Source organism: Lichenostomus cassidix, chromosome 2, assembly GCF_008360975.1.
Source record: "Lichenostomus cassidix isolate B80296 chromosome 2, HeHo_3.0, whole genome shotgun sequence".
Lineage (NCBI taxonomy): Eukaryota > Metazoa > Chordata > Aves > Passeriformes > Meliphagidae > Lichenostomus > Lichenostomus cassidix.
Window position 1 is genome coordinate 65,026,296 of NC_139482.1, and position 15,937 is coordinate 65,042,232.

The window sequence follows — 15,937 nt, forward strand, 5'->3', positions numbered from 1 at the left end:
AAAAGCCTCCACCAAGAAAGCCGATCTTCTAATACTGGACATAATCACAAAGGCACAAGATGTATTGCAGGACCTGCAATACCCACTGAAGTACTGGATGTCTTCTAGTCACATTTTCTTTACATATTATTAGGTATTGTGACATGCTTACCCCTTAGCATTTTTCAGGTTTTACTTTTCTTCTTTCAATCAGCAGTTACTGGTAAATGGTATCTAGCATCAAATGATACATTAGAAGATAAATGTCCATTAAAACTCACAAGCCTGAAATCTGATTGATTTCAAATTTAATCTGCAGATTTTAGAAGCAGATATTTTTACCTAAAACTTCATGCTTCTTTCCCCGAACAATTTATACTCCTTATTGAAAAGCTTCCTGTACTGAGTTTTGTGCCCACATTTGTCACACAGCAGTTAGACTGTTTTGTACATGGGTAATGACCTCGAAGTGAAATTGAAAGGCTTTGCATGTGTTGGAAGATTAAGGCTGAAACCTTAGAAGCTGGGATGTGAACTCTCTAATCTTCAGCAGCATGCTACAAACACCTCCCCCTCTTCCATTCTTTAGCTTCTCCTTTTTCCACTTACTTTCCTATAAATAGCTCAGGAAATGGTCTGTCCATTTGGGCAGAAACTACAAGAAATGGCACAAGAAATGACTGCAAACCAAGAAAAACCATTTCTCTAGTGGGCAAAAGAACACTCCCAGATCTAGGAACAAATCTGTAAGCTGAGTGCTGTTACTTTTAAGGATGTGGCTAAAGCAGGACGCAACATGACCTATCTTACCAGTCCCTGCACTGGGAGCAACAGACAGAAAACATGTATACACACACCTTAAACTGCAGCATTGAGTTACCTTGCCAGCAGCCTTCATTCCCTGTTTTCAAAAATTATTTAAGATACAAGGGCTCCACTCCTGGCAGTGGGTCCAGTGACTCTGGCCAATGGGACTGTTATATCCATGTGGAATTCTGCTGGTCTCTCCAGCAGCCAGCATGGCATTTACCCATAACATGTTGGGTTATAATTGTGCTATGATCATGCCCCCCTCATAAAACTCCTGCTTCTTCCAGGGGCAAGGGGATGGGAATTTGTAGTGGTTTATACCTTGTGTAATTCAACAACTTGAGCAGGTTAGGCAGAGTACGTATCATGTAGATTTTGCCTGGGGGAAGGTATTTACCCCAGTTCGACTCAGTGTTTATAGGTGCAGTTTGCCACAAAGGAAATACAGCTGGGCAGAATTAATCTTAGTAGATTTAATGTATAAATAAGACACTCAGTAGAGGGTTTAGGGGGAAAAAGCAAACACATAAGCATTATTATAGATGTACCTTTGTGGGTTTTAATCCCACTTTGTTCCTTTCTGGGCTTTCTGAATTTACAGAGGTCAATAAAAACCTTAATTTACAGGTATCCCCTTTAAATATAATTCTAGTTTTACTGTTACAGTGAAAAGCTTGAAAGTATGACTTTAACTTCTAGGTTGTCTAAACTTGTGGAAAAAAGAACTTGGTGGTTAAGCTCAGTAAAATGTAGGGCACAGGGGGTTTGATTTGGGGCATCTATACTAAAGTAGTCACTACAAAACCTAACCAAGGATGTGAACACCTCTCTGCTCCTGTTCCAGCTGTGCCATCTCCCAGTGACACCTCACCATTCCTTTGCTGCAGGTCACTGTCCTGCACAGCTACTCACAGGAACTTGGTAGAGTGAATTTTAAGAGCTCCTGTTTGGATAGTTTGAATTAACTAGAGTCGCTTTATCTGGAACAGGTAACAGCTGTACAACCAGTACTGCCAACAGCTCTGCAGTGGCATTCCCAGCTCAGGGGAAGTACAGCTGAGAAGCCAGTGCATAGGAATCCAACTCTCCAACCAGCACAGTGGCTTTCATGGTACTTAAGATGCCAAAGATTTTTAGCTCTGATTTAGTTTTTCTGTATATTTATAAGGAGTTCAGGGCAGTTAAATACTTGCATCAACTGGAGAACTCTTTCATTCACCAGGATGAAAGTATTTTCAGGACCATTATTTTATTCAGGAAAAATAAGGTATCCTATGTTATAATTTTCTATTTATTCATGGAACCCTCTATATTTAAAACATGCTTCTGTACACATTCTGTAGCTATTGCAACTTTAAAATACTTCAGGAGTATGAAATTAATTGTAGTGGACTTAATAATTTCATAATATATTGACTATATGTACTGTACACTGTTAAGTGATGCAAACCAAATCTGCTGCATTTCATTAATTTTCTTACATACAGCACCTGAAGAATTTTATATATTAGAAGTGTGTTCTACTTCATACATCCTGACTAGGTGACTTTGTTATTAGTTTGAAACAAGTGTTTAATTACATGTCTCTAGGGACCTGTCAGTCTTTCCAATATTTCTGAGTTTTCTTTTTTTGTTACATGCTTCACAGGCTGTATTCAGTCTTCTACCACTCTTGTCCTTAGCAAAAGTGTGTCTGTAAAGTCTGAATTAAGGAATTATTTAGCTAATATTTTACAAGTTGAGTTTTTGACTTACAGTTTTCTGAAGGGCTGCTGGTAATTGCCTGTCAAAAAGTGCAAGGTGTAAAAAGCACTCTAAGGCTTCATTTAATTTTCATGTTTATATTTTGATACTTTAATTTAATTTCCTGTCTTTTAAAGAGAAAAACACACAGTCCTACTTTTAAGTCTGCCCAGAGGAGCTAGAAGTGCTACCCACACAGATTTTCAAATACTACTGCCTTGCCTCCACTGCCAGCAGCCAAGCTTCCCCCAGCACTGGCATGAGCTGTTTAAGAAACTCAGGCAAAACTGTTCAGCTGGGGAGAGCCCCAGTCAGGGAACACATTTTATAAAATCCTTTTTGATCCCCCCTGCCTGTATCAGGAGGGGCAGGCAGTCTCTTGCACATTAATCCCTGCCATGGGGACACAGTTGCAGACATCTGGGACGGCAACCAAGAAACCTACTTCTTTGGCATAGAGTGCCCTTTGTCTTCCTGCACTGCCAGGATTGTGGGAAAACCAGAGCTCTTGCTTTTGGGGTTTTTTTTGGGGGGGGTTGTTTTAGTTAGGTTTTTTTTTTTAGGGTTCTTTGTCCAAGAAGCCATGAGATTGTGTGCAGAGGCTTAGGATCTCCTGTTAATCTTAGATCATGAAGTTTTTTACCGTAGAAAATGAAGACATTTTCACAGTACTAGAAAGGATATGTTGTCACCTTGTCCCTTTCTTTCTCCAGAAAAATGATCAATTGTGTATGCCAAGTACAAAATAAAGCCCTGCATGCTTTATACTAATTTATGAAATCAGCTTCTTAGCAGCAACAAAATCTGTGTGCAAATACCAAGGAAAACAAACTTATCAAGATATGGCATAATGAGAAAACTGAGCTGCCATGCAAACTTGTTGCAGTAATTCTCCACTACCATTTCATTTGCTCCTTGTACCCCTCTTATTTATTTATTTTATGGGTCTAAATGTAATATGCGAGATCTTTGCAGCAAAAACCGTGTAGTTTGACATGTGGCAAATTTTGGGCAAACACTCTATACCCAGGGGTATATATTTGGGGAATATTCTGTTCCAAAACCAAACCATCTGGTAAATCCAAAGCTTTATAAGGGTGACTCCCTCCTTTGTTTCGGTAGAATTATTTTCCTGTGCTCCTTAAAGTGCAGCTTCCCATCTTGCTCTTAAATAAGGAGAAATTATATCCTGGTTCTTCATATGCAGTTTGGTTAGGCATCTTTTACCAAGCCTATTTGTTTGGAAGCAGGTGAGTTAAGCTGTGCAGGCTTTCGTATTGCTGATGTAAAATTAATTCTGACACTGATCTCTCTTCCCAACGCCTTGTAAAGTCAACAAGAGCTGAACGGACCATTAAGAAAGCAACTGTAACAGAATTAGCCTCTAAAAAAACTCATTGAGGTTCTTTGCTTGTAACTTCACAACCTTCCTGCTCCAAAGGAAACTTTCTGTTATTTAACCAGTTCCCAAGGATTGTTGCTTTGTCTGAGAAAGCGATGTATTCACTCAGACTGTTAGAAAGAGGCTGAATTTTTATCTACTCTTTCATTTTTAATTGGTTTCCTTTTTGTTTATTCCTTCACAGTCATACATTCTTGTCACATCCTCACTGACAGGAATTCTGCTCCAGCTCAGGTCATTCTGTCATTTTAAATCTCATTGCTAGAGCAAAGGAAAAATGAGGTCAGTAATTGCTACCATTTTTTTGGGAACTGACAGGCCTCATCTGAGGTCTCCCTAGAGAAATCTTCTTTAATTATAAGTTAAGCTGATGTTCCCCTGTGTAGCAGGTAGAATTGAGCAGGATTACTTTTAAAAGGATTGTACTGATCTGCTTTGGTGACAGTTTCATTTTGAAATTCTGATAACAAGCAAGAGGACAGATTATAAAGATACGGTTCTTGGGCGTGCATACGACTGACACATGCTGCAAATTGGGCCACGGCAGCCGCTCTTCCTTTCCACTCTTCTCTTAAGGCCATGTAAGATCTGTTTTAAGTGCTGTGATTGGCTTGCATTATTTTAATGACTATTTAGTAGGATCACAAGGAATAGAGCAAAAAAAAGCTTTGGAAATTGTAGAAGGGAAATCATGCAAGCAGTGATTCAAGAAAGGGAATTTTTCATCTTGGAGACACTGTGAGCCTCAGCCTTTGATAAGATTGAACAATGAAAAATGTGTAAAAGGCAGAATGCTTTCAAGCGCTTAAATTATGAAAGGGTTTTGCAAAACCAAGTAAATATTAATGTGTTCTTAAATCACTTTTGTTCTAAGACATGCAATTGTAGTGCAGAAACCTTCCAAATTCCCTTTCCTTGTACTTAAAAAAAAAAATCTTGAACAGCCGATAAATTTTGCAAAAGCAATTTATCTCACAATAACTGATCTGACAATAGTGTGATTGGTAAAATAATTCTTGCCTCATTTTATGTGAGCTGTTAATATTTTCTATGACTCCTAGCAGGCTGCATAGTCCGGAGGAAAGACTGATGTCTGAAATAGCTCACATACTTACAATGCTTTCACTAAAATTATTCTGCCTCTTAGTGCTTTTTCACCTTTGGTACTGATGGTGTTTCAACCTGATTTGAATCCTGACAGAAACCATAAAGCAGCTATTCCTCCATTCTTATTCCCATGGGATGAGCAGCTGCAGCGCTGAGCAGGACTGCAAAACTAAGTGAAAATAGACCTCCTGTTAAACAAAATTAAAAATCCCAAGCAGAAGGAAGCTAAGCATTAATGGCCTTTCTCCAGAAGTGAAAAATCTGGAGTATGTTGGCTCCTCAGCTGAACACAGCTCAAACTCCCATTTCCAGTGTGAGTCACCAACCACAACTGATCAGGCTTGAGAGAAAAGTGTTCCTCCAGCATCTCCTGGTTGTAAAGGCCTGTCACACAGAGCTGAGGTGCTTGCAAAGTGCCTGCTTTTGGCTGCAACCCCTAAAGCCAGGCAATCAATTTTCAGAAATTTTACACCAAGTAAAGTGTTGCACAACTTACTCCACAAATATAACTGCACTAAAGCAATATGTGCTGGGGTTTGGGCTTTCTTCATGCATTATTATAAATCTGGCAGTACGACACAGATCTTGCCCTACTCCTTCACTATAGCTAAAATCTGGCATTTTCAGAGAGCCATAAGAGCTCTCTTTGTGAAACCTTACAATATCACGAGTTAAACCCAAGCCTTTTGGATGGAGAAAGAAAAAATAGAAAGCAAGGTGGTTTTTGTTAGCTAGGAAGAGAGAATGAAAACACAAAAACAAAACTTTTACAGTTTGATCTTCATTTTGTATCACATTTTTTTAGAAAAGTGAATGTTAGGAAGATCCAAAAGTAAATTTAATTTTTTTTTACCTTTCGTTGCATTGGATTATCATCCACTACATTTTCCAAAACTCCTTTATGTGTGAGATAATTTTATCATTCCCTAAGCTATTGTTTCAGAGAAGCGTTGCAGCAGCAGCAGCAAGGGTTGCCTATAGATTCACACCTGTAAAAACCAAGAAAAAGTCAGCAGTGAGGGTGGATATTGCAGCTGTAGATGAGAGGGATTACAGCTGGTGTGGGGTGTGCATGTGCTGTGGTTACAGCCATGAGCAGGATAGGATGCAGGTGTGTTTTGGGAAAGACTAAACATAGTAGGTCTCCTTGAGTCCCTCTGCCATTCTGAGGTGACCAGCTAAAGCCTGGCTTGGAGCTCAGAGACTTGAAGCAGAGTGTGCAGCTGTTTGGGGGGTAGTGAGCAAGCTCACTCAAGGGATCTGCTTCCTCAGGGTGAGGAACACTTGCACCCACAAGTGCCAAGTGCGCAGCAAGGCAAAGGCTCTGCCTTTAGTATGTCACAATTTCTCTTAATGCCCCCTGTAAATAAAACTCAGAGAGCCATGAGATGCTTAAGGAGGGGTTGTTAAGAGAGCAGTGTGCTCTGACTCCTGTGGAGGCCACCCAAACTCACATTCCACAGAGGAAAGTGTGGAAGTTTCTCAACCTTCAAGTCTCAAAGTCGTCTGTTTCTGTTTCACCAGAAAGAAACGTAACACAGGAACAGACACTGAAGGATGGGATTGGCTTTCTGCCACCAGCTGCTTTAGCAGAAAATGGGAGTTAAGTCAGGGGAGGTCTGTGCCAAGTCCCTTCTGGCCTTGCTCTTTTCTGTGGAAGCCTCTATCTGCCTTGTTGGTGCCTGTTGGGAGCTGTTGGTTTGACTCTGCTCTTTCTCCACTGTGGGCAATGATAGGGGATGTTTGCTGGGTCCACAGCTCCTGTTCCTTTAATATTCTGGTCTGGTTTGCGTGTGGAAACATCCACAAAATGTGCCATTGGCACAAATGGAACTGCATAAAGGTGACATTATTCACCAGAGATACATGGAATACGCAGGGAAACATGGTTTAGGTGCACATTTGCTAGAAAATTGGTTTCTAACTCCTCAAGGAGCAGAGTCATATTAGCAAGTGGAAAGATTTCTTCTTTGAGTGACCTGGCCTAGTGGAAGGTCCCTGCCCATGGCAGGAGAGTTGTAACTAAATGATCTTTAAGGTCAAACTACTCTTGTACCTAACTTGAACTCATATCTGACATCTTTTTTATTACTTTCTTAATTGCTTGGGCTGGCACATCCGCCTCAATTTTTGAGTGTAGTCAGCCATCACCAACATCAAAGAAAAGGGAAAAATTGGAACTGATTCATCTCAACATCTGGATTCTAGTCCCTGCTCAGACACATACTTAAGTTTTTCATAAGGAGGCAAGAGTTGTAGTGAAGAAAAATAAATTCCAGAGTTGAATGCTAGTCTGAGGCTCTGCAGATTTAGAATGCAAACTGAAGGTCCACTGACAGATTAAACAGAACAAGCGTGAACACTGGTGTTGCCGGCACACCTGGCACACTGGCTGCTGCTTGTATCCAGGTGCTGCTTGCTTATCTTTGCTGTGTTTGCAAGGGGAAATACTTGTGTAGGTACCCAGCTCTGGAAACAGCCACTGGCAAGCAGAGGAAAGCAGCCACAGCTGCTTCATTACCACCCTCCAGAAAGGAGGGCTTCATTACCACCCTCCTGTACCCTCTCCAAGCCCATCTGCCTGCACAGTGCAGAGAGCCAGGTACCCAAGTCTTGTGCCTTGAATAGGGAGCTTCCACATCTCCCTTGGGACCACAGAACTCATCAAGACGTCTCAACATCACAGACCACACTGCTACACCCCAGATCTCTTGGGAGATTCAACTCTTCCTTGAGAAATCTGTTTGAGTAGAAAGGACACAGAACTAAAAATGAAAATGAAATTAAAGAAATTCAGTTTGCTTCTGTATGCTCCAGGTAACACAGGCAGTCAAACGTTCTGGTTCAGGCTTGATGCAAATACTCATGGCAGGCTCCTGCTTCCCTGCAGGCACTGCTAAGCCCTGCGGTAAAATTGCTCAGAGCAGCAATAAAGTAAGAGAATCTGAAGTGAAGCCATCTAGACAGCCCAAATGCCAGATAAAACCTCTGGCTACATTTAGCTGTGTCTTTCCATGCTTACCAAACTTCACATCCTTTTTTTTTTTTTAATCAGAAATGGCTAGCCAGTCTTCTTGTTGAGGTGTCCACTGAAAACTGCGTTTCTTCCAGGTAGTGTAACCTGAGCAGCTACTGAGGGAAAACCTGTAAGCCTCCCTTTGCTTTGCAGCTACCTTTGCCTTATCTTTACATCCCCAGTAACACCATCATCAACTCAGCTCTCTCTTCAGTGACTAAATCAGCACAAGAGAAGGTGTTCAACACTTCTGGCTGTAATCCCTGTTCAAACACTTGTTCTCAATTCCTTCCAGAGAAAACCAACCTATTTGATGAATCAGTTCCCCCACCAATTTGCTCTGTCAGATAACAGGCAGACCTGCAAGATACCAGCCTCACATAGGCTGCCAAACTGCAGTCAGTCATTTCCAAATACATGCAAAAAATAGCCCCCAGCTGCAAAAAAACTGTCACAAAAAGTGCTGAATTTGGTAATATCAACTGGGAAAATATCCAGACATTTGCACATATGCATGTAAGCCTTAGCATTGGAATGAATCATATCTAGCATAGTATGAAAAATTATTCAGAGTAAAATATGGTTTGGTTGAAAAACATTGAAAATCAAATAAATTTTTTCAGACCAGACATGGCTCTCATTGAAGTCTTTTAGAAGTACTGTATGTTTCTCATATGTAGACAGTGCTATTCTGTGCTACCTTCAAAGCTGCTCTTGAAGTTTTTTAATAACTTACTGACCACAGTAACAACAACTTTCTTTCTTGGAGTGCTTACAATTTAATGTGAAAGCCTTTAGAATAAATAGGAGGACAAAAGAAACATACAAACGGCAGTCATTTTTTATTTTCTGTGATAAAGCTGGAACAGCCTTCTTTTGTTTATTTTGTCCACCATACCGTATTTTTCAGAGATTTTTGCATTACATTAAAATGTATTACACAACTTGCATTTCCAAAACAAAGATACAGCTTTCTCTTTTCTTGGAATTCTAAAAGAATGACTGTATATTTAGATGGATTAGTTCATTAGTAGTTCTTTTCTTAGCTATTCTTGGCTATTTTCTGCAAAATAGGAGCATTACCAAGCATTGTCCACATATTGTATGTGCACCACTCCAGACCCAGACCACTGGCAGAACTTCCCTCACTTCCCTTAGCTTCAGTCACTTCTGTCACACCAAATCACATGCCTTTGAAGGACAGACAGAAGGATTCAGGCAGTGGGATTGCTAGGGCAGCAAAGATGTCGCCCATGGATCCATGTTACATCATTAGCAAAAGAGCCCTTTGGGGAGCCCAGGTCACCACAGTCAGAGGGCTATGCCCCTTCTAGAAGTTCTGACAACAGCACTGTGCTGGGTGAGGCTTTTGTAGCACAGCCCCTAGTCTTGATCAGCCATCAGAGTAGAGAGAGTGTCCCAGGATGTGGGACACAGAAATTACTGCGTCAGGTAAGGACTCCAGCTTCTGTCTCTTCAAATGATTAATCTAAAATGCTAATAAAGAGAATCTGAGAAAATGTCTCTTCTAGCTATGTTTTCCCTTTCCTCTCTCCCTCCCTGCCAGTACATCCATGGGACATAGCAGTCTCATCCCCCAGCTAATTGCCTCTTTCTCTCATGAGGTCACTCCAGCTCGTTCCTACTCTCAGGGAGATTATCTGGCAGTGAGATCCACATATTAAATATAAATTACACAAAATGACAGTTTATTGCCCGCTCCTGGATGTCCTGCCTCCTAATTTTATTGAATATCTCCCTTGTTATAAGACACAATTCATAGCAAACTCTGGCTCGCCTTTCTGCCTTCAGCTTCATCTTTCTCTGCGGTTTGCATATAAATCTCTAAATAAGTTATTCCTTAGGGGTTTTTTTACACATATTTCCCCTGCAGGTATAACACACAAATCGTAGAAGGTAAAGATGACAAAATCCTAAGAGGTTGTCTGAAGCAATCTATGATGGAGAATTGTCCCCCATTGTACATCTTTGTTCAGGAATAATTTAAAATGCTTCAGGCAATGAAAAACTAAACAATTTAATCTATAGGCAGTTCTGAGTTTTACTTTGACTCCACTTTGCTTCATTTCATCCACTGTTTTAACCATTCTAAAGCCAACATTAGCGCTTACAAAATACTCTTTAATATTTATATATTTAAATATATGCAGGGTCACATCTAAGATCAGTTTCTTTAAACATGCTGATGAATTTGGATTAATTCCAGTATTTCTTAGTCACTGACTATATACAGAGCAGGACTCTTCAGGGAATTAAGGAAAAATTGCCATTTAATTAATAAAAATCATCATATAGTTAATATATATATTTTCTATCAGGGTCATTTAAAATATCACGGTTACTTCCAGGAGCTGTATCAGAGAGCAGAGGCTGGCACCCATTTCTACTTTTTCATTGAAGTCTGAAATGACATCTTTTTTTGTACAGAGTATTCTAATTTCTATGTAGCTGTGTAAGAACAAGCAACAAATTATCTTGGATTTTTGAGATACTGAATGACATTCAAGGCTTTGGAATGAAAAAAAAAAAAAAAACAAACCAACAGCACAGTAATACAAAAGGTTTCCAGAAATCATAAGTAAGAATGAATGCAGTTTATTCATCTGTAAGAAGTTTATTTCAGAAAGTTTTTCATGTTTCTATTGGATACAAATAACCTGGCTTATAGAGCTATATAAAGAGAAACCTAAATCACTTGAGCAGTGTTTTCAGTGGGCAATAAATAATGCCTAATGACAAATCATTGTTATTTCGAGAAATCAAAGGTATTTTAGACAAATCAAAAGTATTTTGATAACTGCACTGTTTAGATAGCATTTACCTATTTTTTACATAGCTTATACTATTATTATGAAAACTACTAGAAAAACAGTAGATGTTGGTCTCTCAATGAAGACCAACACTAACAAAGATCTATAAAGTATAACAAGAAGTGATATATTTTTTGCATACCTGCTGACTTTGAAATTGTGTTTTAGTTGCAATGGTGTGAAAAGTAATTCATATATGTGCACTGTGCTACCTATTCACTTACTTATATTTCTGTGCAAAAATACTGAAATATTTCTTTAGAGAGATCTCTGTTGCTTTATCATGATTATGGTCTCTCCCCATCTTTCCATTTGGGGTGATTTGATTTCCTCACATAACCTACTGTCTTTTTAATAGGTTTAGGTAAATAGATCTCCCACAAATCTGTCCAAAATCCTGCCAAGGAATATACATTGCTAACACTCAGAGCAATGTCCTGCACAAAAGAAGAAACAAGATGAAAGACATGTTAATCTTTAGCCTTGTAACTCAAATACCTTCATTGATAAAGGCTATCACAGTGATTTGCCAGAGAGAAGTGAGTTGTCTGAGCACACAGATTTGTTCAGACTGATTTTATTTGCTTTTCTTTAGAAATGTGACAGATCATGTTGAGCAAGACATTTGCATTTAATCTGCCTGGAGGTACTATTAAGGACATGTTCTAAAACCCAGAAGTACAGTATAGTCTCTTGTAGCAGTGTTGACATGAAGATGACAAGAGAAGTGACACAAAATTACCTATTTTTTTTAAGTAAGGATTGTTTTTTTCAAACTATTTGGAACTCAACTAATTTTAGGCGTATAAATAAATGTATTTTCTATGACAATATTGCAAATCTATATCTTGTAAATCTCTTTTTTTTTCTTGTAAACTAAAATAAGCTGTAAAATGTTGAAAGAGGCAAAGGCTGGGACATTCTTAAGTAGAATACTTGTTTCTCCGCTGCACCTCCTAGAAAAAATTCTACTCTCAAATTACCAATGAATGCAAACCAGGCACTGTATTTTTCTAGGACTATTTAAATGGAAACAGGGTTGTCAGCTGGTGCCAGTCCTCCTTGTGTCATTTAAGCACACTCATAAGGAGCTAGGTTTAACTTCAAACTGGCTCATCTACTCAGCACGCTGTCTGCTCATCCCAGCCAGGTGTAAGAGGTCACAGGTTGGATCAATGAAGACATTAAGCTGTGTTGGGCAGGAAGGTTCTGCAGAAGGATCTGGCTGGATCGATGGGTTGAGGCCAATGGTTGAGGTCCAGCAAGGCCCAGGCAGGTTACAGGCTTGGGGCAGAGTGGCTGGAAAGCTGCCCTGTGGAAAAGGACCCGGACTGGTTGACAGTGGGTGGAACAGGAGCCAGCATGTGCCCAGGTTGCCAGGAAGGCCAATGGCATCTGGCCTGTGTCAGCAATAGTGTGGCCAGAAGGACCAGGGCAGTGATTGTCCTCCTATACTCTGCACTCGTGAGGCTGCACCTCAAATCCTGTGCTCAGTTCTGGGCTCCTCACTGCAAGAAAGCCATTGAGGAGCTGGAGCATGTCCAGAGAAGGGCAGCAGAGCTGGGGAAGGGTGTGGAGCACAAGTCCTATAAGGAGCAGCTGAGGGAGCTGGGGATGTTTAGCCTGGAGAAAAGGAAGCTCCGGGGACACCTTACCACTCTCCACAGCTGCCTGAAAAGAGGATGTAGCAGGTGGGGGTTGGCCTCTTCTCCCAGGTAACAAGTGACAGGACAGGAGGAAGTGGCCTTGAGTTGTGCCCCGGGAGGTTTAAATTAAGTGTTAGGAAAAATTTCTTCACTGAAGAGGTTGTTAAGCTCTGGAACAGGCTGCCCCGAGAAGTAATTTTATCACTGTCCCTGGAGGTATTTAAAAGACAGATGTAGTTATGGCACTCAGGGACATGGTCTAGAAGTGGAGTTGGTAGTGCTGGGTTTATAGTTGGACTTGATGACCTAAAAGGTCTTTTCCAGCCTAAACAATTCTATGATTTTTTTTACCTTGCTCTTTCTTTTTAATAGTCTACAATTCCTTTTCCTCCATCCAACTGTTAGAAGCATTCAGTATCTAATTTCCATTTCAATGCAGCTGAGAATAGGTTTGTCTACAGTATTTTAAATTAAAAGGAATATCCATGGGTTTTTACTTTGTTCTGGACGTGTAAGATTTGTTTATGTAATGTAAGCATGAAAGCAGATAACTTTGCATGCTCATTCCTACAAGTCACTCGAATCCATTTCAGTATTTTTTCCAAAGCAGTCTGTTAAGTCTAACCACAAAACCATCAAGCACAAGAGTGGGTCTGTTTCAAATTAATGCAGCAGGTGGGCACATCACAGACAAACAGCAGTGTGGCATTTCCCAAAAGGCAGTATCATTGTCATGAAATAATAACAGAATTACTGCATAGGTCAATGAGGTAAAAATGGAAGCAGATCTTTTGCACAAGTTCTGTACCTGGAAATCCAGTGACAAAAGCCATCATTAGGCTGCTAAGGCAATTGTCTGAAATTCAGAAAATACCTTTCTTCGTGGGCTGCAGCCAGGACACTTTCCTAAAAGCTAGTTCAATTTCCTCAGTGCTGTGAAGTATGAGAAATATTTTTGCATCGCGAATCATCAGTTTCTTTTGATCAAATCCTTCTTTTTTGTTGTTGTTTTTAAAAAAATACACACTTTTAGTGCTGGGGTTTAGGTGTGTTTTTCCCTTAGATAAGGTGAATGCAGCAGCATCTTGCAGAGAGAGATGTTTACAGCCTAAGGTGTTGAAAGAACCTCTCGTTGCCACATGTTCACACAAAATCTGTCCCCTTCAAACAATCTGAGGAGTAAAATGAAGAGTGGAAGAGACACAAGGAAGGGGCTTGGGAGTGCCAGGAGCTTGTCCCGGCCCAGACCACAACCCAGTGCCAGCAGAGGAATAGAGAGGCCAGGGCTGGACCTGCCAGGGTGCAAATATGGTTCTTCATAAGGCAAATCTGTTAATGGTGTCTGCAGTCCAGGCTGGTGTGGGGATATCTGGCATTCAAATGCACCCACAGCCCACAGCAGCTCTTGCCCTGAAGAGATGTTTAACATCAGTCTCTCTCTCCTCAGCTTGTCTGCATTTTCTCAGTGCTGAAATTAGTTCATCAAGCACAGTAGGGCACTGTTGGGAAGAAGAGAGGAAGAACCTGGCTGACCTCAGGTTGTGGCAAGGAATTGTTCAGGCACCAGCATGCAGGAAGCCACTGCCCAGAAATGGAGTCTGGGAAGAAATTTTTTTGAGAGATCACCACATCAAGATGGGGAAGGACTGTGTAGGTCATGGCTTATCTCCCAGCTCAGTCAAAAACAGACACAAATTTGCTAAACCTGCCAGCTTAGAAACTTCATTGACTTAGAGCTCAAAACACAATGTCTCTGTAATGTAACCCTCCTCTTCCTGCTGCCCTACAGGGCCTGAACATCGTTACTGGACCTCTAAGTTCTTCTGTAGGCTTGTTTTATAGGAACATGGGGCCTGATTTTAAGAAATCTCAGTAGTCTCACCTTCACTTGAATCACTCAAAGGTTTTCTTTTTTAAGGGTAAAGCACTGAGATATTCAGTTGAAGAAACATATCAAAGACGCATCTTTATTAGAGTGAAAACTGCACCCATCACAGATGGATTTACTGTGAAACTTGCTGATTTTCATTTGTACAACCTTCATTTCCCTTCCTAAAGAGTTCTGGTTTGGGCAGTTTCCAGCTATGAGGAAACTGTATTGTTATCTAGACCACAATCTGCCCTAAATTAATTTTTAAAGAGGTTTGGGGTTTTTTAGCACACATGATGTTGCGTACTTTGGAAATACTTGTGCATGACAAACTTTTTACAAGTTTATTGGAATTTTTTTAAACATATTCTCTCTGTGACCCATGAGATAATGTTTTGTCACATGTCCTTTTCCATATTTTTTAGGAGACCCTGAAAGCTTTTGACCGGGAAGTAAATGAGTTTGTGGACTATATGTTTGGACCTCGAGGTAAGGTGCTCCACTTATAGCCCTTTTAGGAAATAATTACTACCCAAAAAACTTCCAATAAATTTTCTGAGTAACTTCTTATTGAAAAAGGCAAACTAGGCAGAAGCACAGTATTATCAGGAACACACCATTATTGTAGGAAATCTGTCAATGCAATCATTTGTGTTTCCTTTGTTTCTGAGAATATCAAAGAAATTCAATTTTATGTGCTAACATGGAATAAAAAACCTGAAAGCCTGGGTCTTTCTGAAAGTGGAAGATCTGATTTGGGACTGATTCTCATTCATAACTCAGTTTGTTTGGTCCAGCTACTTATTAAATTGCCTAATTCAGAAGGATGCTCAGAGAGAAAGCAACCTGCAGGATCACATCCAAAATTTCAGTAAACCAATAGACTGGATGGGAGAACAGATGCATCTTTTTACTTGTTATTACTGCTTTCTGGAATAGTTTGGACAAGAATAATTTAAATAATAGTAGCTTGAAAATGCCTCATGCTCTGTTAGCACTGAAACAAATAAGTAAAAAAAACCCCAAACCTAAAATAGGACTGTAGACCAGGATGAAGCATCAAAACCAGAGCTAAGGGAGCGAAGCACATAAAGGAAAGGGGTGAGACAGGAACTCAGACAGCACACAGTCTTCAGAGGAGGTCCCTGCAAGGCCACCTTGCTGTTGATAGGGTTGGGTTTAACTTCAGGAACTGCCTTGCAAACTTTTCCCCAAGGCTAAATCCAGACCTCCTGCTTGTGTGGATGGATGCATGCTTGTGGATTGTCAATTTGTTACAGTAATGTTTGCCATGTCACAGAAACAGTTCTTGCTTAACTGGAAGGAAAATGGAAAGATGTAGTGTTCTTAAACACAAGAAATTATAATTTTTCCTAGCTGACTGGATGGCTACAAAATCTTTTCCATCATCTCTACAGTAGATGTGAAGTTTGAAAGCAAGATTTCCAGTGGAGAAACACTGAACAGCTTGGGAACTGCAGCAGAAGTGGTTAAAACAGAATAGGTTTTATTAATGGCTTCTACAGTAGTACA

The 15,937-nt window shown here is 40.2% G+C and overlaps 1 protein-coding gene across 1 annotated transcript in view; it reads left to right on the plus strand.

Annotated features, from left to right (window-relative positions):
* The window catches only part of ELOVL2 (ELOVL fatty acid elongase 2), a 52,630-nt gene that overhangs the window by 9,901 nt on the left and 26,792 nt on the right, over positions 1-15,937 (plus strand). Inside the window, exon 2 of the mRNA XM_085051915.1 lies at positions 14,830-14,893. Coding sequence (XP_084908041.1) covers positions 14,830-14,893 — 64 coding nt within the window. The remainder of the gene's footprint in view (positions 1-14,829; positions 14,894-15,937) is intronic.